The sequence below is a fragment of the Vanessa atalanta genome, chromosome 3 (assembly GCF_905147765.1).
Source record: "Vanessa atalanta chromosome 3, ilVanAtal1.2, whole genome shotgun sequence".
Lineage (NCBI taxonomy): Eukaryota > Metazoa > Arthropoda > Insecta > Lepidoptera > Nymphalidae > Vanessa > Vanessa atalanta.
Genome location: NC_061873.1, coordinates 7,986,449 through 8,009,398, shown reverse-complemented (window position 1 = coordinate 8,009,398; position 22,950 = coordinate 7,986,449). Strand labels below are relative to the sequence as shown.

The following is a 22,950-nucleotide window of genomic DNA, read 5'->3' as shown; positions in this document are numbered from 1 at the left end:
GCGACGTGTATGATACATGCATACTAGATTTGGAATATTGTAGTAAAATTTACAAGGTTGCTCTCAAATTATATAAGACTACGTGTCAATTAGAAAAATACCTGATGCTGCCCTTGAAAAAGCGCAATTATTTTTAATAATAAATAACGATTATCCACTTTTAATTTCGTAAGGTAAAAAACCATATGTGTATCCAACTAACTCGCATTAGAGCTGCGTGGTAGGAAAACTCAATCTTCTCAAAATAGATATTTTAGCCCAACTGTGAGACATTTACAGGCTGTTATTTGACCTTTATCCTCCTTGTTTATACCAAGGGATTGGCCAAAGAGATATAATTAATATAGCGCTCAAATCTACTGATTTGCGGTCTTACGTTCAATCGCGGCAATTCGATATGACGGCGAAAAACCAATGACTTATTTTCCACTCGAGATTTAAATCTAAGAACTAGACTTGAATCAAATAAACAAACAAAGAATCCCAATAAACTTACTGAGATATTCATGTAAAACTAGTTATGTTTTTATATCCGCTTATGAAACCAATGTCTACCTCCTATTTAGGGTAGGTACTATATATTTTAGTTGTGATTTTGTCTGAACAAAATTCTGCTTGTAAATTAAATATAATTGTGTAACTTGTCAAACTTGTGCAAGCAGAATATGTTCGAGTTAGTAATTATTGCTTGCTTACAATTAAATAATAAACATTAAGTCAGTAAAAAAAATACATCGATTAAATGCATGCAGCGTTAAATTTTTATTTTGCTAAAACAAACAATCAGCTTTTGAACTATATAGTTTTATTATTACATTAATTATTTTGCAACACTAAATAACGAGTTCTTTATCTATTATTATTTTCAAATGTATAAGTTTATTCAGCTTTTATCCAATCGATTTCTAAAGTTGCTGGTCCTTTTTGTTTGACCGTTTGATAAACTCCACCGTACATCTGAATACCAATACTGGTCACTTGTGATAAATCCAAGGTCTCGTTGTTATTAACACGTTTCCCTCTGTAATAAGCTTTGAATTCCGAGAATGGTAACGTACGTACAGCAAATTCGTCTTTGGGAGCCTGTAATTTCCAAACTATATATATACAATAATAATACGCATTTATTTATTTTTTTATAATAATTTAAATAATTGATAAAACGCATTCTGGAATGATTTATATGTCGTTATAAAATGATACAAACCTGAAAATATTGTTCGAACGAAAAATTGGGCTCATTATTCAGTCCTTTATGTCTCAAAACTACTTTAAATCCACTGAATTGACCTTGTCCTCTACAAAGGAGGCTTAATTTTGTAAGTCCGGATAGGTCATATGAGCCAAGAGCTCGTATACCAGCAAATCCTGCGCCGTTTGGCTGAGGATTAAGTAAGGCAAAAAATATCGCTCTTCTAAATTCAGAATTCTTAAGTATCACGAATACTGCTTTCGACATTCCAACACTGCGAACAGTATCAGATTGTTCCTGCCAACCATCGACATCGTCTGTTTTTGTAAAATCAAATAAGTACTTTTCATCTGTACCCGAAATACTGCTGTAATATAATATTAATAACATTAGTACTTGCTATAATTCATACTAAACTAAAAAATAATTTATTATAATGAAAAAAAAATTAATATTATAATTATTGTGATGGAATTTAAATAGATGATGTTAAAATATATTAAAATAAAAGTAAGATTAGTAAGTATATAGATAGATATATATATTAAAAGGTCCTAAATCTTAAACACCTTCATTGAATTTTTTTTTTATTTAATCTAAACTTACCCATTGGTGCCTGTGATATTTATATGAAATAATAAAATAAAACATTGTAATGTAAAAATATTTAAAAGAAAAATACGTCGAAACATAGCTAAGTAGAAATAATTACTGGTAAGACCTACTAACTTGAATTGTAATGAATGAAATACTACATTAAAAATGTATGTAATGTATAAATGTAGGTATTATCAGTAAGTATAAACAATTATATTACATGTTTACCCACTCTACTGAGCATTTGACATTCTTATCATATTTAATGTTATTGACGTCTAGCAGTATCACAATGGTCAATTTCAAATTCACATTTTTTTTAGTTCATTTAAGTAGGTAATTGAATACAAGTATAAATTAAATTATATTTACCATTGGTCTAGGTTGGAATTTAGCAAAACATTCGTGTCTTCTACAGGAATATTAGGCACTGACATTATTTTATTAGCTACGTTTAAGAATAGAAGTAATTTTAATAAAGTGTAACAAGGTTTTCGTTGCATTTACGACTCGCGGATGTCCAGAACTGAACCAAACAAATGTATGCTTGATTGTGGAACCTATTATCGTTATGTTAAATAAAAATATATAGAGCCGTCGAACTTAAAAATGATGCTAGTAATACGAATAGATTTCAGTCGTATGAAGACAGTGGTTTGTTAGTATTAGACTATTAGTTAGCCTGAAGCCGCCACTCAGCAATAGTGTGAAGTATGTACGTAGTTAGTAGTAATTGTAAAAATACGAGTTGAGGAATGGCATAGTTCTACATTATATATTGTTTAATAAATTGCTGCAAAACATATTTTTATATCTTGGTACTAGTATTACGATTTCACAAGTAATAGATTTTTTTCTTTACAATTAAAAAGTAATTACATAAACAGACAACAATCATTTTCGAAGAAATACGCATTACACTAATGGTAAACTTATACGATATGAATATAACGTAGTGGTTTTATGCTCTTTGAATACACATACAACCAACTTGGACAAGCATACATATATATTATTACAAATACACTAGTGTTGCATATCGATAGTTAAGGTGTTAGAGATAGATCGATAGTCTATCGACAGTATTGTCACGTATCAATAGTATCGATAATCTATCGGTAGCACCGATAGTATCGATAGTTCCCCATGAGCAATACTATCGATATTATTACTTTTAACCTAAGCTATCGATAGTCCAAAACTATCGATAGTATCAATAGTCTCGCTGCTACCAAAAGTATTGCTTACAGAGAGCTAGCGATACTATCGATAGTATTGCCGTAATCAATAGTATTGTTCACGGAGAGCTATCGATAGTAGCGATAGTATTGATCAAAACGATACTATCAATAGTACTATCGATATCCTGAATAGATTTCGAGGTCAACTATCGATAGCTCTGCAACGCTGAAATACACAAATTGTACAACGAGATGAGTAGGTGACCAGTGTTGCTAGGCACACACATTTATTTCATTCCAGAATAATTTTCAATTCTTATAATTATGGAATCGTTAAAAACAAGTGTAATCTCAATCAATGTTATAATCACCAATTTTGATACTAATATTATAAAGAAGTTCCAAAGAATTTTTACCTTTACCGTAGAACGCCATTAGTACCTACGCTGCTTGACTAAAATAAATTGAAATGAAAGCTGATTAAAAACAACCAACATTATAAAGATAAGCGGTATTAGAATTTTGATTTTGTTATTGTGTTTTTTTTAATACAGTTCACTTCAATAAGTGACAAGTGAAAGTAGTCTCCGTAAAAAATAACTGAATAATATTTATATTAATATTAAAAAGTTGTTAAAACAACTCTTTTTGCTCTTAATATGTTATGTTAAGTGCAAGTCACAAGCTCAGGTAGCTATAAATTCAATTGAATCCCGAACGTCATACTGAGAACTAACTTAAAAAGAGTTTTTTTTTTTTAATAGTTTTGATATCGAAGACTGAAGAATACCATGGAGTTCAAAATACAAATCTTCAACGATTTTTAATCTTAGTACATTTTTATGTTACATTTATATAATATTAATAAATATCGACCAATCGCTGCTTTGTCAACTTTATCGAAAGTGCTCGAGCGTTTAGCCTAACAGGACTGGTCAGTTTATTTCGCCTCAGCAGTTACACTTTCGTAAAAACAAAAGTACATCAACGCAGTTGTTAGATTCACGCGTTTTGTAATTGACCTTAGATAAGGAATACTGGTCTCTTACTATTGTTATCGTTCTTGCAAAAGCTTTTGATACAGACTCAATCTCCATACTTATTTTAAAACTGGAAGCTATAGGTGTAAGAGATACTCAACTTTAATTCTTTCGAACACAATTAGTTAAAATAAATGATTACAACTGTGATGAACTACCCATTTCGTATGGTGTTCCACAAGGTATAATCAGACTTACTTTATTTATTTTTTAACGACTTTTGTAGAATGTCTCTCTATAATATAATTACTTATGCAGATGACACTGCTATTACTTTTTTTGCAAATTTCTGGGACGAGCTCCAGGAAATAGCCCAACAAGGTTATAGCACCATTAAATGCTCTATTAACAATTTTATCCGCTCATTTTCTCAACCGAACACTTCTTTAACTCTGACTGCTTACTCTTGTTTTTGTTGTTTGCATTGCCCTTTCGTATGACTCACATCACAGAAACACACACACTCATCGGTGTTTTCATCCACAATGCTCGCTTATACAGAGTGGCGCCGACGTCATCATATTAAATGAATCGACAATTAATACACGTTAATATAAGGCTGATAAAATTATTGGATAAACAAATAGACTATATAATCAGTGATTTTTTCGAACAAAATAAAGCAGATTTAAATGAAAACAAAGAAAATAAACTGAAAAAACTTTGTATAAAAATTACAAATGCTTGAATACATGATTTTAAGATTTTTGGTCGACAACATATATTTAAATTGTAAATATGTAATGATGTAAATTGGAGTGTTAGCACATGTCCATCAATGTATTCGTCTTAATGTATTATGCAACAATTTTCATATAATAAATATGTGGCGTTGCAAGCTACATTAATTGATTTTGCTTGTTTTCTTTTAAATATCTAATTCATCTAAAACTGCTTATCCAAATATATATGTAGATCAAAGGGCATGATTTATTTTGATAAGGTTAAATCAGTACATAGTATAAAACAAAGTCGCTTTCCGCTGTCTGTCCCTATGTATGCTTAGATCTTTAATTACACAACGGATTTTGATGCGGTTTTTTAATAGATAGATCGATTCAAGAGGAAGGTATAGGTATATATAATACATGCACAATATAGTAGAGAAACACTGATAATTTTCTAAATTGGTGTCGTAAATAAACACATTTTTTGCGCATTCATTACAAATGATGGCTACGAGATAGATCAAAATAATGTACTACAATATTGTAGACCTTAAAAAACTTCTTTAAAATAGTCCGCGATGGTATATGTCTCTCTTTTAAGGATTATCCACAATAACCATTTTTTTCCTTTACTTTATACGAGAAATAATGGCTTATTTTATTCAATTAAGTACCTAAAACACATTGTTTATTTAATATAGATCAATATGGCCCTTTACGTTTATGTAATTTAAATGAATGTTTTCGAAGATAAAAAAGATTTAAAACGCAGTAACATAGCGGTTGGTATTGTCTAATGTCTGAAATAATGTGACCGTTGTAATGTTGTAAGACATTCTGTATATTTAGTATCAGCATTGCACCAGTGCGAAGCCGGGGCGGGTTGCTAGTTTTATATTATAATGAATTTTAGATTAGAAATAAATTTCTTATATTAAATAAATAAATTCTTATATTTAATTATTATATATTAAGATTATACATTAAATATTAAAAAGGCCAAAGCTGATATTTTCCTATTAATAAAATATTTATAAAAATATATATCTAAGTGAGTACGAAAGTACTATCCTCATACTCTTGTTAACTGCTTCTTTAAATAGTTATTATATTACGAATGACTTAAATTTACCAATTTAAAGTCACCAATCTCATATGATTTAAAAGTTAAATAAAAAGCATATTCTTCATAAATAGTTTTATTTCCCACCACCTATTCCATTATTGGGCTTTAAAAAACCAATATTTCTCAAATAACGAACAATAAATGGCGTTGCTGTTAATGTCATAGCTATTCTTGCAGGTGCAAATATTTTATGCACTCCATATGCTATAACAAAAGTTCCTGCATTTGATGTAACTGCATTTAGGAGTGCTCCTTCACCAATATTAAAATACTTCAGTATTGCCATTACGTCTACTCCACTGAAACAAAAAAATATATAAATAGTTTTACATACAAAAACAAATATTTTTTTCACTTTACTTTTATAGACTTATACTACTACAATTGCTAGAAATATCATAATAGATAAAAATAATATGTGGTGTGTATAATTTTTATGAAACTTTATATAATAAAGTATAAAAGAATTATGATTAAAGTTATATCAATTAAATTACTTCCAGCTTAATAAATATATTATATGAAATGTAATATGATGTCCACATTTAATCTATAATCTATGGAACACAGCCTAGAATAAAGAGAATGTAATAATTTATTGAAAGCTGATAAAAATGTACAAACACATAAATAAACAAACATGCAAATAGTTAAAAGATAAATTGAACAACAATATTGTATGAACCTTTATTTCTATATCATCATTTTTTATTTTTATAGTGAAATTTTGGTTTAATTTAAAATGGCAAAATAAGCAATACCCTTTACAAAAATAGTTTTAATGTTTTTTAGCATATAATAAATACAAAAAAAGCTAATTTCGAAATGAATAGTACAATTTAATAGGCCATTATTTACAACACCACATACCTAGAAACAAGGATGTAACATCCACCCAGAGACAGAAGAGATATTGTTACATGAAATACTATAACGGTTGAACCATAATCTTTGACAGCTTTTTTTAATTTTTCTTTAGCACTCAATGGAGGACTGTTGTCTGTGCTCATGTTCCTTGCTCCAATTGTTATAACTATGCTTTGGACAAATATACATTATGAAATTAACATTAACTTATCAATATTAAATAAGCAATTAAGCTGTTAGCAAATAAAAATCTCCTTTATTTATGTTTTTGTATTAATAATGATAAGAAAATACCCCACAAAAGCAATTAATGTCTTGTTAAACTTATTTTATATTCCATGATGCAACATAAGTTCTTATTCTAATAATAAATTTTAATTCTAAAAAAATACTGAAAATATTTACCCACCCTATGCTTAATTCATAATTAATATTAAAAATATATTATGAACAAAAGTTTTTTGATGTTTTTAACATTAATGATAAAAACTAAAAAAACTGCTGTTTAACCCTTGTGTACAAATATTTACTAATTATAAACTTAATAAAAAATAACTCTAAAAATTAACTTTTTCCTAAATAAAAATAGATATATGTATAAACTATACCTTTATTGTACAATTTTCCACGATATTCATTTCTTAAAGTGAGGTAATGAGCATTCTGCAGGTGGTCGGATAAATACTTATACCCTTGACCCCACTGTGATCCTGGCATGTTCAAATGAGTGTGGTTGCCGCTAAATGGACTTGGAACATTACTCTGCATGGATGATGACAAACTAACAGCACCTCTGCAGTCATATTTATTAATATGTGGATCATACTGTAGAGTTATATCAAATACGGGCCTCTCCTGCTTTATGTTATAAGCATTTATAACAGGTCCTAATAAATCTCTTTCCCTTAAAGGAGAAAATCTAGCCATTTCAGCTTCATTTATGTTAACAACATTTGTAGGCAGCTTGAGAGATGCAACTTGAGGATATTTTACTGATGGCGTATTGTGAATAGGCTTGCCGATTTGAGCATTGCCACCTATCAAAGAAAACATAAAACTTTTTATAAAAGGCATATAATTACTTATCGACGCTCATCTACGTGTAATCATAACGGAAATTTCCATACAAGTTACAATACCTGTTTATATAGCAACATCAACACATCATTGTTTACAGTTATTTATAAGCATAAGCGCACACCAAAAAAAATATTCTGAACTTACCAAAAAACGTATTCTTGACATACTTTTGATTACATGGTTTAAAATTTGGTTGATTACACAATTTCAACATGTTTTAATACTTAATATACCAAATAGACGAAACTTACTGCGTGCAATAATCAAAGGAGACAAAAGAAATGAGAATAAGTCATAAAGATACACAATACACCAGGTAGTAGGCACCTATAGTCCTATATGTATTATGTACAGTAATAAAATACCTGCATTTATTAGCAAACTGCTGTCAGTCAGTTGCCACTTGTCAGTATAAATTTGACACCAAAACAGAGCACAGATAATGAGAAATAGTTAATAAGTGTTAAATTGTTAATAAAAATACAATATAAATCAAATATTAAATGTATGGACGCTATTCTTTTCTTTTCGTATTTTAAATTAATATAAATATTTCGTATATTTTCACTGATTTAAGTTAAGAGGCTAAATTTTGTATCATAAGTAAAATAATATGTGTTTTAGTTATCCTAAGCTACAAATAATTAACTGTTACCAGAAACATGAATTCAAATTCGTAAATTCAATCAAATATTATAAAAGCGGACTTGAGAAGATCCGGCGAAAGAAAACCAATCATGTTTATGTATAAGTACATATATAACAAATAAATAGCTAGGAGGTGAAAATTTCATACTCAAGGAACTCTTTCTTATCAACCAGTCGTACACCAGTTAACTCGCCAATGCCAATCCATCGCAAACAGATATCAACGTAAGGCCAAAAAATATTGCCAACTAAACTGGATGTTTCGATTCGCCATTAATAAGTCGTCAGCTTTTACAGTTTATTTAATATATATAGAGATAATTTTGTTTGCATCGTCGTACTGTAGCTGTTTTCTTTATGTTTGTTCTCTAAAAAATTCATGTATGTATTGACTTCTCTCTTAAATCCCAAAGGCATAGTATGACTCCCAAGTCCCAGGTTTCATAGATTTCCGTAATAAGCTCGATTATCGATACCTGCGTCGATTATCGTGCCCAAGTAAATCTAAATTGTTTTCTATGAAGCAGATTGTGTCAATGAAAGTAAGCTCATAATTGATTTAAGGTATTTTTATCAAATATTTGCTGATGGGCAAACCATCTTAAGATTGACCTATGGTTGTTGGGGTCCGAAAAACTACTAGATTTAAAAATTGGAACGACTTTACCGTATTATCAGGTAAGAAGATTTTGCATAATAAGTTGAATCAATAATTGAATTTATTACCCTTACAAAATTATCCTACAGATCAGGAGTTTTCTTAATATGTAATGGCTATCTAATTATTAGTTATATACTATGGTAAAATTAAGTTTGTATTACATACTCTGACATTTTCTTCGATCAAAAACTCGACAACCATTATATAAGAAATAAGAGACTGCAAAACTAGAATGCTTTACTTACCGTTCACTATTTATGAGCTTATTATTATTATTATTCAAGGTCAATTGGGAGCTGCGACTGCTAACTCTACCAGTTTCACAATTAATAATTTTTCAAGATATATTTATTTTATAATGTGCATTCTTTATTTTATTTTTATATAGAAGAATTTACCAAAGAACACCTTTTTAAATTTAATTTAAAATATTTTTTAACATAACAAAGGTGGTACTATTTGTACATTCTTTCATTAGGTTCCTTCATTCGTTGCCTACTTTTAGGAATGCCAATAGTCGGCCTAAAACATTTTTTTTATAAATGAATATTATGATATTGTGTTGTATAAAATATTGGAATTCCCATTGAAAAATAAGTGTAGGACTATGGTAATATTATGATATTAATCCTAACTTTTTAATACAACTTATGACAAAGTCGTCAGGTTAAGAAAAGTAAAAAAGCTTCGTACCAAATTTCATCTAATACAGTTCAGTGGAATGGCTGTGAAAGCGTAACCGATAGTCAGACAAATTCATAATATTAGTATAGATAATTATTTTCTAAAGTAAAAGACATTGTGTAAATGAAATTTAATTTATTCATAATCTATTTAAATTGCAAGTCTGCTATAATAGAAATATGATCTGATGGGAAAACGATGCTGGGTAATGCAGTATGTGTCTTCAGCTCTTCTATACTGGGAAATGGTATAACCTACAAAAATAACCATCAGTTAATACTCAAAATTTAAAACAAGAGGCAGATAGAGCGCGGGAACATTATAGTAAAGCAACAAAAGCAAATGTAAATTCCCTATAGTGCGAAACGACGCGTCTTTTTCTTTATAAGTCAAATATACAAATTGCTTCGTACACCACTGGGAATTTGCATTCGCCTTTGTTTTGGTGCCTTGCCATTGTTCCCTTCTCTATAATATTCTGAGCGCCCCATCTGTCTTTCGTTTAATTAAATGAAAATGTATTTTTCAATTTTCAGAAGCAAATGTGAAATATTTTTTCTTATAAATAATGTAGAACGATCTAAATTTAATTTAGTTTGACATTAAAATTGAATTAAAAACTTTGAAAGTAAATGATTTAGGATAAAAAAAATTCAATCCCGCGTTAGATTATAAAAATCACTTGATACATACCTGCTCTACTTTCAGATTATTCTTTTCGTAAAAAATATAATCCAAACAATCAGCAAAGCCTTCAGTATAATTTGTGTACTGTGGAGTTCCACAGGCACTATCCAAAGAGATATCTTGTGACAAACTTAAACCAGTAACTTCTTCGTTTGGATCTAAAATGATTATTAATTATAAAATTTATTTGGTTAGTATGTTGAACTTATTTTTATTTTTTTAATTTAAATCTAGATATCCTATTGGACAATACTGTTTCGTTTCGTCTTTTACTTATAAAGAAAAAACCGACTTCCATTTTCTAACTTATATAATAAAAAATGACGAATTTCCATACACACTTTCATCTCGAATTTTACGTGCTTTTTTTTTTTTTTTTATTGCCCGGGAGGGCAAATGACTCTGCTCCACCTGATGGTAAGTGGTAGCAGAGTCCAAACGCGACGACGGCTAGTGCAGTTGGGAAAGGTGATCTGCTCTAGCCGCCCCCGCCTTGCCGGCCCGCAAGATGCCTCTTCACGCCTCGCTTGAAGGAACCCAGGTCATAAGAGGAGGGGAATACGTGCGCTGGTAAAGAATTCCATGTTTTGGAAGTGCGACAAAGAAAAGAGTTGCCAAATTTCTTTGTACGCGATGGAATTGATGTCACAGTTAGGCGGTGACATCGAGAACCAGCACGCGTGGACTTGTGAAGGAAAGGGGAAGCAGGAATAAGGGAGAATAGTTCCTCTGAGCACTCGCCGTGACACATTCGATAGAAAGCGCTGAGTGCCGCTATCTCTCGACGCAATTGTAAAGGCTCGAGGGTGTTGGTGACCTTTACATCGCCAATAATGCGAACCGCACGTCGCTGCAACCGATCCAAGGCCTCCAGTAGGTACTTAGCGGAGCCATCCCAGAGGTGCGAGCAATATTCAACGCAGGACCGTACCTGTGTTTTATACAGCAGGAGCAGTTGAGCAGGCGTGAAAAAACGCCGCACCTTGTTCAGGACTCCGAGTTTACGTGAGGCTGTTTTTATAACAGCCTCGATGTGATCCCTTGGATTGAGGTCGCACCGAACGTCGATTCCCAGTATGGCGACTTTGCTATGTATCTCCAGCGTGGTGCCACAGAGGGAAGGAGGAGGGGAAAATGGTGACTTTTTCGCTGTGAGAGCGCACACCTGTGTTTTCTTGGCGTTAAACTCAACAAGATTGTCAGAGCCCCATTTGGCGATGAGTCCTAACGTCCTATCGAGCTCAACAACAAGATCCCTCCGTCTCTCCTCAGTTTCCGCCCGTCCAGCCGCTGCGCGTCCGTGGTATCCCCCGTGCACTGTACTGTCATCTGCATAGCAATGTATGTTCCCGAGAGAGAGCATATCATTGATATGCAGAAGAAAGAGCGTGGGGGATATCACAGACCCCTGGGGGACTCCAGCATTCACTACATGGGATTTTGAAGCGCAACCATCAACTAGAACGCGAAGGCTGCGCTTGTGTAGGAAGCTAGCAATCCAGGTGCAGAGCTGAACCGGCAGACCGTATGCCGGCAGCTTGGAGAGAAGACTTCTGTGCCAGACTCTGTCGAAAGCCTTGGAGATATCGAGGCTGACGGCCAACGACTCTCCACGCTTATCGATAGCTTCACCCCAGAGGTGTGTTACGTACGCTAGAAGATCACCTGTGGACCGTTTTGGTCGAAACCCGTACTGACGATCATTAATTAGACAGTGATCTTCTAGGTAATGGATCAGTTGGTTGTTTAAGATCCGTTCCATCACCTTACAAAGAACTGAGGTGATAGCTATTGGCCGATAATTTGCCGGGTCAGATCGATCCCCTTTTTTGGGAACCGCTTGCACATTAGCTTCTCTCCAAGAATCCGGCACACATCCTGTAGAAAGAGACAGCTGGAACAGGCGCGTTAACACAGGAGACAGCTCCGCTGCACACTTCATCAGCACTATGGCTGGTATTCCATCGGGACCGCTAGCTTTCCGCACATCAAGTGATTGTAGCTCTGCACGTAGATCACGTTGCCTGATTTTGATGTCAGGCATCGTGTAGCCACATGAAGGAATTGTTGGTGGCAGCGCACTACAATCATTGATTACGGAATTATCCGCAAAGAGTTTTGCCAGAAGATCAGCTTTCTCCTGCGGACTGTGAGCTAGCGATCCGTCCGGATACCTGAGCGGTGGCAGCGAAGGTTGACAGAAATTGCTTTGCACAGATTTGGTCAGACGCCAGAAGCTACGGGAGCCTCTAGGTTGTGAAATAAGGTCATGGCCAAACCGCGCAATGCGCTGTGCATCCGCTCTTGTGTATGCCTTCCTACAAGACTTGGAAGTTTTATTGTAGGTTGCTTTCAGTGAGTCAATGTTAGATGCCCCACTAACGCAGCCATTGATCCACGCGCGATAAGCCGCCTGCTTAGAAGACACAGCATCGGCACATTCGTGAGTGAACCAACGGTTACGCGTACCCTTACTGGCGAGGTCTGAGTTAGGAATGTAGTATTCCATCCCCAACAGGATCTCACCAGCAATAGCAGCGGCGCTAGCTGTCGGGTCATTCTCACTGAAGCAACGCTCCTTCCAAGGGACTGACGCATAGTAATCGCGCAAACCGTCCCAATCTGCCGACTTATAGTGCCAAATGCGACGTTTGCTTACCGTTGGTGGCGGCAGCTTGGCCTGTGGCACTTTGGTAGATATCAGGCAGTGATCCGAAGAACCAAGTGGAGCCCGAACCTCAACCTGATATTCCACCGGGTGGCTAGTCAGCAGAAGGTCCAGTAGGGAAGGCGCTTGCCCGTCAATGTCTGGGATCCTGGTGGGCTGATCAACCAACTGGGTCAAGTCATGCGTGAGAGCGAAAGCATGGGCAGTCCTTCCTGCATGGTCAGTTTTGGAGGACTTCAACCATGATTCATGGTGAGCGTTAAAGTCCCCCAAAAACACCAGTTCCGCGTTAGGAAACTGCTCTTGCGCAGCATCTGCCACCCGACTAAGATGGTCAAATAGTCGGCTTGTCTCCAAGTCACCATTGTGGGATCTGTAGAGGCACACGTAGACCCGACTCTGACGAACCAAGTCCACACGTACCACTAACAGGGAGAAGGAAGGGTCCTCCAAGCAGCGCAGACGGTGACAACAAACATCCGTCCTGACGAACAAGCATACTCCGGCTTTCGCTTTGAAGGATTCTTCAAGCATGTAGCCGGGATAATTAAGGTAGCTGGTATCGACAGGACGGAGTATTTGAGTCTCCGTCAGAAACAACATTGCTGGCCGTGCTGTCTCGAGATGGTGGTGGACAGCATTGAGGTTAGCGTGGAGTCCACGGATGTTAACGAACTCAACCTCAAACAGCGTGGGAATGGTGGGGGTGTGCACCGCTGTACGACCGTCATTTCTTTTATGCACTGTCATGGATAGGGGGAAAAAAGAGGAAGAGACGTGAAGCGAGCGATGCGTTGCCACGATAAGGACGGTCAAAGTGTGGAGCTGTGTTTCCCCAATAAGTTGCCAGAAGAGAGAATAAACCGACCCGCCGGGCGGAAGGGCCCCCGAACCCTCCCGGTAGTGGCCGCCGGGACCCCACCGTCCGGTCACCAACCGGCACGACGGTCCACACCGGGATTATGCGTGGCCTGGTGGGGCAGCCTCGCGAGCTGGTTAGGAACGCTTGGGCCCCTGTACTCTGCCACGGGCGGCCAGCGGAACAACCGTTTCTACGGGTCTCCCTGACCGGCGGGTCAATATACTTTCCTCCAGCATTGGTTCAACAGCAACATCCACCGGACCAACACTTATCGCGACAATGCGCGCTCGGGCACTGGCTGTACGCCGGCTGATCTCGAAACGCGGCTGCAAGCAGCCACTTCACGAGTGTTTCACCATGCGTACGGTGGTAACAAGCCAGGCGGATGATTGACATCCTACCACCAGAAGGATGTATATTAGAAAGAGCTGTGCAACTGCTCTTTACTCAAACAAGGTGCATATTTTCATATTTCAAACATTGACATATACATAATAATTTTATCTTTAACTTCACCCCCTTGGTTGATGAATTTTCACAAACAGCCTAAATACCGGATTTCATTAAATTAATCATTGAAAAAAGTCATACTTCTACAAACTATCATCCCAAATTTAATTCTTTTAGGTGATGAATTTTCAGAAGCACTTTAACAGATACATTATATTAAAAACAGAATCTAAAATATCGATTTCCCATCAAATCCAGTCAGGAGATTAATTTAAAAAAATCCAATCTTAGTGCTCATCTATGTTCTACCGGCTTAAGCTTTGTGTTGTATGTCAGTTAGACATTTTAAAATGTTGTTGAGTAGACCTTACTCTCACTCACTTTGTGATAATACAATATCTATCACTGACTTTGTGAAATTTATTTGTTTATATACTGTTAATACACTATATTATGATGCGCGGGCCGCAACAACCATATTAAATCTTCATATTTGAAACTTTTTAATGAATTGTTTATTATAAACTTACTTGATTTCCAGTCAGGTAAGCTACTAGGAGCTATACCTGTCGTATACAGTTGATAAATGCCGCATGATGGAACACTATTAAAATCACCACTTAATATGAGACTGATCCTTTTTTGTGGATACTAAAAAATAAATAAATATTCATATCAGAAATTGTAATGCTTATAACACTAAAAAAATAAGTTTAGTCCTTCAGTTGAATATAAACATTATCAAAATTGAATGTGTGAAAAGATTCCAAATATTTGTTGCATACAATATCAGTAAAAAATATCACCAACAGTATCTAAGAAAGATTTAGTGTCAATAGTACCAAACTCAAAATGAGTTTGCCCTAAGTTTAAAGCTTCGATTTTTTATTGCCATTAATAAATTTGACAGGCATACAATTAGTCTTATGATATGTACCATATCTATTAATTCATAGCCTGACACAAAATTGATATTATGTTGGACAGCACAAAATACTTTCCTGGACTAAACTATTCATTTGATTCATAAATATATTTAAACGGTTTCATTATTCAGTTGTGCATATGTACAGTGTTATGATTAAAAACACAACTATTGCTACTGTAACAAATATACCTGTTTTCTTAATTTTTTCTGTAAATCTCCCAACCAGTATATAATAATACCACCCTGAAGTAATCTTATATGATCTGCATCAGGATGAAAATATAAATGTGTATTGCCAACTAAAATAATTTCATCTAGATTTTCTATTGATTGTAAAATAGATGCACTTGCTACAGTTGATCTATCCAATATTCTCTCCAATAATGGTGCATTGTCTTTAATTTCGTCCCAAATTGATTTTAAACATGTTTCGGTTTTTAAGGCTGTTGCTAAAAATATATTGTCTTCCCCTATAAGCCTAGAAAATTATTTGATCATTTAAATTCATTGAATACACAGAAAAGTTTCATACTAAACCTAATCAATATTGCCATTTAGAATTACTTTAGGAATTATATTAATTGTATTTGATGCTTACAATTACTTCTTTAGACATCCTAATGTTATATAAATATGTGCCTTAACTTTTTTTTTAAGTATCAAGAGCAGGAGCTCTTACACAATCTTTTATCAGTTTGAGTTTTTTTTTTTAAAGCTTTGCAGTTGTACATAGCTGGCATAGAATGAATAGAACTTCACCTTTAGAGGAATTTCTTTTTTTGATAATGTTTCAATAACATATTAAATAAATATTTAATTACTTGAATCTGTCTTTTCTATAGAAGCATGCCAGCCCCTCAGCAACAGCCTTCCCTTTTTTATAAAATAATCCTTCTAATCCCTCACATCCTAAGAATGGTTTTAAACTGCTATTAAAAACTTTTAAATCTACTTCTTGTAGACAAATTATATCAGCATTGTAACCTGAAAACATAATCAAAATTCAATACATTCATATCTTGAAAAAAAAATTGTGATATGTTAAGTTTTTTTAACGACAAATGTAATAAACTTTTTAGGGAAAATAAAGTTGTGACTAGGTGTCCCTTCCTAGTTTAGAATATAAAAAAAAGGATGTACATTGCAAGTATTAATTATTATTCCAATCCAAGAAGAAATAAAGTCAAATAATGAAACTTTATATTCAATAGACATAATAATTAGTCGAGAACTATATTATAAGTATATTAATTATGTGATTAAGTATTCTTTTATAAATTAACAATATGTTAATCAAGGACCATATGATATAGCAATAGCTCATAACAAATCGCATGGAATTATGCAAATCATCAAAAAATGTTTGTTGTTATTTGATTGGAATAGACTATATGTGATTGCAGCACAATTGATGAATAGATTATATATTAAAATGCACAAACTGTACTATCATTTATTTTAGTTCTATTGTTAAAAAATCAGGGATGATATAGAGCTCTGTAACCATAACTATCAGATATATGAAATAAAAATCTATCCAACTGAACCCAATAAAAAATATATTTATTATAATTTAGTTTTGCATAGTGTTATACTTTGAGAGTAGCTAATTGTATTTTAAAGCTATTAGTTTTATTTCTGAGATGATACCTAATACTAAATAGTAGTCTAGTCTAGTAAAATTAAAGTCATATGAATATCATGTTATTTTTTCTAAATAATGTAATATCTGTAACCAAAAATATCCGAAACAATTGGATAACCCGAAATATATTTCGTATCCATAATCTTATCTGAAACCTAAAATTATTATTAATATATCCATGTCCATATCCAGATCCAAAATGACATATTCATAACATTCTTGGTAAAAATACAATTTTATGATTTCTTATAACTTATACATATAATACTCATTGGCTTACCTTTTAATTCTTTTAAGATAAGCTGTTTCCTATAATCAATATGTAAAGCATATGGTGGACAATATGGATGTAAAACTGTTCGGCTAAAGTCAGAATCACAATATAAATCTGCTAAAATGTTATATGAAACACAGCGGAAGCTGAAAAGATATTTTATTTTATAGGTACATACTTAAATTACTTAAATAGCTCACAATTACCCTCATAATATCAATAAAGAATATTAAGTTTGAGTTACCGATTATATGAATTACCTCTTCTCTTTCAATTTATTTACTGTGAATACATGTCGATTTTCAAAGGGACAAGGACCAGGCCCAGCTTCCACAGTATTTTTTGTCACACTTTCCACAATAGGACCTATGTTACTTTTATTTACTGCAAAAAAATATAAAACATATATCTACCGAATTTGGCAAAAATCTTAAATATATCCTTAATATGTAATCTAACAATACCTGGTGTACAGGCCAGCTTTAATTTCATACCAACATCTTCTTTTGTTGGTGTATAGTAATAGCTATTTGTAATAAATTCCCATTCAATATGTATATCACTCACTTCATTTCCTTTCTCGTTATATGCCTTACCTCGGTACCAATTAAATATACTGAGCTCAATATCTGTATGATGAGTTTCAAAATTTTCCGGAAAAACTGGAAACCCCATTAATATACTTTTTGGTAAATTAAAATTAACAACCCATGGTGCGTTAAGAATAATATCATAAAAATTTTCCGAAATTTTTAAAATCGGTTCCTGATACGAAAATAGTTCAGAACAAGTTGCCTCTTTAGAAATCGGATTCTTTTTATTATCGTATATCTTTACCTCAATTTCTTGTTCTTTATTAGGGCCTTTATTCTTTGTCTTCTTATTAATAATCTTCTGTACATTTGTAGCAATACGAGTACATAACGTTTCCAAAGTTTCTGAAGATTTTCTACTCAGGTTAAATTGGCGCACATTATCTTTATTACTAAAAAGAAATGATATATCGACTTGGCCATGCTCTTTAATATACCTAAAATAGCACTTATTTTGATTCATATTGTTACTTTTAGAAATCGAAAACAAAGAATTAAACGAACGGAATAAAATTGTGCACTTTTTGACCATGCTATATTTGAAAAATTACAGCACTCAGTAATTTGATCAGTAGATTGATCAGATAAGACATTTAGAATTCAGATTTCTGCATTCGCTTTTCACCAAAGAGTATGTAAAGTAAGAGTCGGCACTTAGAACACTAGTCCCGAGCTCACGCACACATATATGAACCTTATGAGAAGCACTACCAACCTATTGGAAGTAAAATACGGAAGTACTTACTGCCAACCCAACCACTTTTTTGACAACTGTAGGGAGGTGGTGGTGTCGACAATAAATGTATCGATATCGATAAAATAGTAATGTGCTTTAATTGTCGATAAAATAGATCATGTCTGTATTTATCATTTTATAGTTTTGGATTTAAATAAATAAAAACACAAACTTTTAACTCAAAATGTACTTTATTTACATATGTTGTTACAAGAACTTTTAAAATCGTCAAGTGAGTTATAGTCTACTTTTACTTGGTATCATAATTAAGATACAAACAAAATGAAGTAAATGAAATATTATTTTTTACATTAAATAATTGAATAAAAAGATTTAGATCGCACCAAACAAAGAAAAAACAGACTATACCTGGTTAAGCAATACTGTACTTAATGAGAAAAAGCCAGGAACATTTATTTGTCTTTATTAAGCTGTTGTGCCTTTTTAACTTTATCCGCTACATCACATTCTGATATTACAAAATCAGAATTAATAATTTTACATGATCTTCTAATGAAGAGTTTGCTTAATAAAGTAAATATATGTTCCATTACATATTTATAATGAGCTTCGCATTTAAACCATGTCATATTGCAGCGTGTACTTAGTTGTAATATAGAATACTGGCAAATGTTTAGTCTATATAGGTCAGGGGCAACAAATTCTTCATATATATTTTTTGCTTCGTTTACTAGATTACATAATTCTTTTTTTGGATAGGTTAGTGACATTTTACCCTGCCACCATTCCTTCAATGAGATATATTTATAAAGAGGATTGGCAAAATCTGGATTTACCTCTTTCAAATAAAAATTGCAACATTCACAATTGAATTTAGTGAGGACTCTTGCAGCTAAGTACCCACTAACATATACGACTGGTTGTTCTTCAAAGCTACAGAGCGAACTTTCAAAATATTCTATTTCAGAATCTTCAGGTAAAGACAACACAGGGTAACAAACATTAACATCATTCCCGGAATCTACATTTTCTGGTACAGAAGTTGACTCTAAGTCGGGTTTGGATTTCTGATTTAGTTCTTGGTAAGATACAAATAAGTTGTTATAATCAACTTCACAATTAGAACCACGGCTATGTGGACCTGACAAACCTGAAATTACGCTGGATTTTAAAGCAGCATTGAAATGAGAGCATGTAGGATTTCTGTTTGTTGCACTGTGTTGTCTTATGTTACCAAACAAATTTTCCAAGGAATCTTGGTTAAGTTGGCGTAAATTCAAATATTTAAAATTAGCCTCTTTATTAAGAAAATGCCAAATATCTTTTAATGATTTTAAAGTTGTTTGAAAACCTTTTATGCAGCGGACATTTCGCAATCTAATCTGCGAGTCAGATTTTAAAAATTTTATTGTGTCTATATATTTTAAATAATAATTCCAAGATTCCTCGTGCTTTGAATTTTCTGATACATTTTCCCGAATGCCTTTTTTGACGTCCTTTGGTGATGCTGGTCCATTAGTGCAGTCAAAAAGTTTATCCATTTGTTCAATCACAAACGCGGTGTCATTAAGTTCTTCACGCTTCGCGGTGTCGGTTTCGCCCCACGCCAACATCTTCAAAACTGCTGCCATCGTGTTGCTTAGTGCTTGAGCTGCAAATTTAACACGCATTTTAGTTTTGAAAGTAGGATTCACAACTGATAAATTAATATTTTGGAAATGTAGAAAGTTTCTATTTCTTTCTTCTGCTTCTTTCAAATGGCACCATTTAGCAATTTTTCCTGTAAACTCCATCGCGCCAGCTTGGAAGAAGTTATTTCTAATTGACTTGAAAAGATGTGGAATGTCAAACATAATGAACACTTTTTTTTCATTGACAAAAAAATAATTTGCTTCTGGCATAAGACCATCAAATTTTTTCAATAAGTTAAGTGCACCCATGTTGGTTGGCCCTTGGTCACAATCTGTTGCGACTACATTAAATTTAGATTTGTGTATGGCATCCACTATGCTTTTTATCAGCACTGCTAATTTTTCACTTTCTATTGTTCCTTCAACAAAATAATGTGCTATGGGCTGTTTAAATTTTTTTCTTATGCCTTGAATCATAAACACTAAAGCATGTCCAGCAATTTTATTTCTTCTACCCATACTCTCTCCATCTCCCAAGTCTACATACCCTTCAACCTTATCCATGGAGTCGTTGTAAATCAATCTTTTTTTTAAAGCCATTTCATCAAACAAAAGAACACAATGCTTTTCATCATCTTCCAGCTCTTGACCTTTCTTTTCTAATATCTGCATAACTTGGGTATGAATACCAGGTTCCATGGGAATTTCCTTCAAAATTCTTTGTAGTGTTCTTGTGCTAGGCAGTGGTAGCACACTCTGCATGAAGCGGTAAGCTTTAGGAGATCTCTTAAAGATAGCTAGAGCAGAGATTTTGTTTTCTAGATCCCAGCGCTTCCCATGAGAACTTTTTTTCTGATTTTTTACTGCATTCTCTATAATGGATTTCAAAACATCAGAATCTAATTTGTCCAAATTTAAGGATGATTTTTCAATCCTCTTTAAGGTAATTTTGGAATCTTGCAGACGTTTCAGTAACAGTTTTTCTCGTTTAGTCAATATCTCTGCACCTAAAACAATCATAAATACGAATTAATTTAAAATGAAAGTAAAATTCAGTCATAGTGGCAGTAAACGTAGATAAACACAGAAAGTTATAGAAAAATGTTTTGGCTAGAAAAAACAAACCACACCAATGCAACCACTATACAATACCAAGTTAGTGTATGGTTTAAAGGGGGTAATAATCTATAAGGTGTCCAGCAGTGAACGATAATGGGTTAAGAGGAAATGAAAAGAAATCCATTATAATGTATGGTATCAAATACATACCAGGTATATTGCAATCATTCTTCCTTAAGCGTGTATAGCTCTGGACTTTAATTTCACTGTCTCTCTGTGGCAGTATATCATCTGAAAAATATATCCAAGTTAAGTTAAAATTGTATTTATTGGCATTATTTAGAATCCATAAGCTTATGTTCCGTACAATTTAAATTCTTCTCCAATATTTACAATTGAAGAGAATGGTAAAGTATTGATACGGATTTTCTGTAAAATACTTTTAAAACATAAATGCTACATTATAAGCATTTACATTCTTCCCATGATTCAGTACATTTGTGTTGTAGTTTTATTTGTATATGTATACTTTCAAACTTCTACTGTTTTTTACTCTGGGTTTGACACATGACCATTGCAGGATTCGCCAGCAGTTTAGCATATATTTTTTATGTATGAACATATATATATATGTATTTGTGTATTTAAGCCCCCGACGCATAAATAGGGCTTCTTTCTTTAAACCCGCTGTACCTAGCTAACAGTCAAGACCATTCCACAAGAGTATACAGCTTTACCACAACAGCAAGTATTATATATATTCAGCAGTATAATTTATCATTAAGCAGAATAAAATGACTGTAATATAGGGAAATTTCTGAAATCAATATAAATTCATATAAATTTCTTACCATTCTTTCTTTTCAAAGGACCAGATATCTGTACCGAATCATCATTACCAGAACTTAACACATTGGCAGTGGAACTCGTTGGTTTACCTGAAGTAAAAAAAAAAAAACAAAATGAATTGAAGTGCAAGGAATCCTTTATAGGGTTTTGTTGTCAAAAAAAACCTACACAGCCGATCTGTCCACCTCCACGGTTTAGCTTAGCAAAATACCAGAAAGTCATAATTTCCTTTTCCCCTTTGAACCGAAATCCTAAATCTTAATGTATTTTGTATAAAAAAAAAAAATACTGTATTTTGTATTTTATATTTTAAATACTGGTCCTAAAAGTATTTGGTATTTTTAATACATGAGAGATAGTATTTCATGTTTTTTATTTTATTTTCAACAAAGCATGTATTTAGAACAGGCCTGTTAGTAGATAGTCCCACAGGAGAATAGATTAATTGGGTATTCTCCGAGATATCCTGTGCACGCCCCTAATGTCAAATAAGCACTAATGTGTCCTAGAGACCTATGTCCTGCAGTGGACGTCCATTGGTTGATCATGATGATGATGATGATGACAATTGTTTTAGATGCTACTATTTAAGGGGATGTAAAATACATACTCATTAAATGATGAGAAAGTCGCACTGGTTCCTCAACTGCCATTCTGGTATTGATATTGGTACTTTCTGCCAGTACAACTGTAAACAAGAAATATTTATTAAGTAATTGGCATAACAACAAATATAAAAAAATCATGATCTCTTTCAAAAACCAAATAACATTTTGTAATAATAAATAACATTAAAATTGTATGAAATAAATAGTAATAACACAAATATTAAATAATATCATAATTAACAAACCTTGAATGCA

General features: G+C 33.2%; 3 protein-coding genes across 4 annotated transcripts; all 3 read right to left on the bottom strand.

Moving 5' to 3' along the window:
- Positions 1–738: 738 nt before the first annotated feature.
- On the bottom strand, positions 739–2,767 carry LOC125077015. Of its 2 annotated transcripts, none has more exons than XM_047688786.1 (3): positions 2,162–2,767; positions 1,208–1,559; positions 739–1,083 (listed from the first exon to the last, which is right to left on the bottom strand). In XM_047688786.1, the coding sequence occupies exons 1-3, from the start codon at positions 2,290–2,292 to the stop codon at positions 880–882; spliced, it is 687 nt and encodes a 228-aa protein (XP_047544742.1). In that variant the 5' UTR covers positions 2,293–2,767; the 3' UTR covers positions 739–879. The 2 variants fall into 2 exon arrangements, with proteins under 2 accessions (XP_047544742.1, XP_047544743.1); XM_047688787.1 differs by lacking the exon at positions 2,162–2,767 and adding an exon at positions 1,799–1,972.
- A 3,094-nt stretch (positions 2,768–5,861) lies between these two features.
- Positions 5,862–8,127, bottom strand: LOC125076977. Its single transcript, XM_047688739.1, has 4 exons — positions 7,896–8,127; positions 7,280–7,708; positions 6,675–6,837; positions 5,862–6,103 (listed from the first exon to the last, which is right to left on the bottom strand). The coding sequence occupies exons 1-4, from the start codon at positions 7,963–7,965 to the stop codon at positions 5,878–5,880; spliced, it is 888 nt and encodes a 295-aa protein (XP_047544695.1). The 5' UTR covers positions 7,966–8,127; the 3' UTR covers positions 5,862–5,877.
- Positions 8,128–9,864: 1,737 nt separating this feature from the next.
- Positions 9,865–18,468, bottom strand: LOC125077346 (2',5'-phosphodiesterase 12). The gene is made up of 8 exons (XM_047689268.1): positions 17,723–18,468; positions 17,519–17,642; positions 17,265–17,404; positions 16,161–16,323; positions 15,529–15,817; positions 14,942–15,062; positions 10,438–10,589; positions 9,865–9,998 (listed from the first exon to the last, which is right to left on the bottom strand). Exons 1-8 carry the CDS (start codon positions 18,381–18,383, stop codon positions 9,891–9,893), a joined length of 1,758 nt encoding a protein of 585 aa, XP_047545224.1. The 5' UTR covers positions 18,384–18,468; the 3' UTR covers positions 9,865–9,890.
- Between the last annotated feature and the right edge of the window lie 4,482 nt (positions 18,469–22,950).

Coding starts and splice junctions, on each gene's coding strand:
- LOC125077346 (XM_047689268.1), bottom strand. CDS start 18,383: ATGGTCAAAAAGTGCACAATTTTATTCCGTTCGTTTAATTCTTTGTTT. Junction 16,324..17,264: donor TATCTTAAAAGAATTAAAAG/GTAAGCCAATGA, acceptor TTATGTTTTCAG/GTTACAATGCTGATATAATT. Junction 10,590..14,941: donor CTTACCTGACTGGAAATCAA/GTAAGTTTATAA, acceptor TAATCATTTTAG/ATCCAAACGAAGAAGTTACT.
- LOC125077015 (XM_047688786.1), bottom strand. CDS start 2,292: ATGCAACGAAAACCTTGTTACACTTTATTAAAATTACTTCTATTCTTA. Junction 1,560..2,161: donor AATTCCAACCTAGACCAATG/GTAAATATAATT, acceptor ATTATATTACAG/CAGTATTTCGGGTACAGATG. Junction 1,084..1,207: donor CGTTCGAACAATATTTTCAG/GTTTGTATCATT, acceptor TGGAAATTACAG/GCTCCCAAAGACGAATTTGC.
- LOC125076977 (XM_047688739.1), bottom strand. CDS start 7,965: ATGTTGAAATTGTGTAATCAACCAAATTTTAAACCATGTAATCAAAAG. Junction 7,709..7,895: donor TGTCAAGAATACGTTTTTTG/GTAAGTTCAGAA, acceptor TTTCTTTGATAG/GTGGCAATGCTCAAATCGGC. Junction 6,838..7,279: donor TGGAAAATTGTACAATAAAG/GTATAGTTTATA, acceptor TCCAAAGCATAG/TTATAACAATTGGAGCAAGG.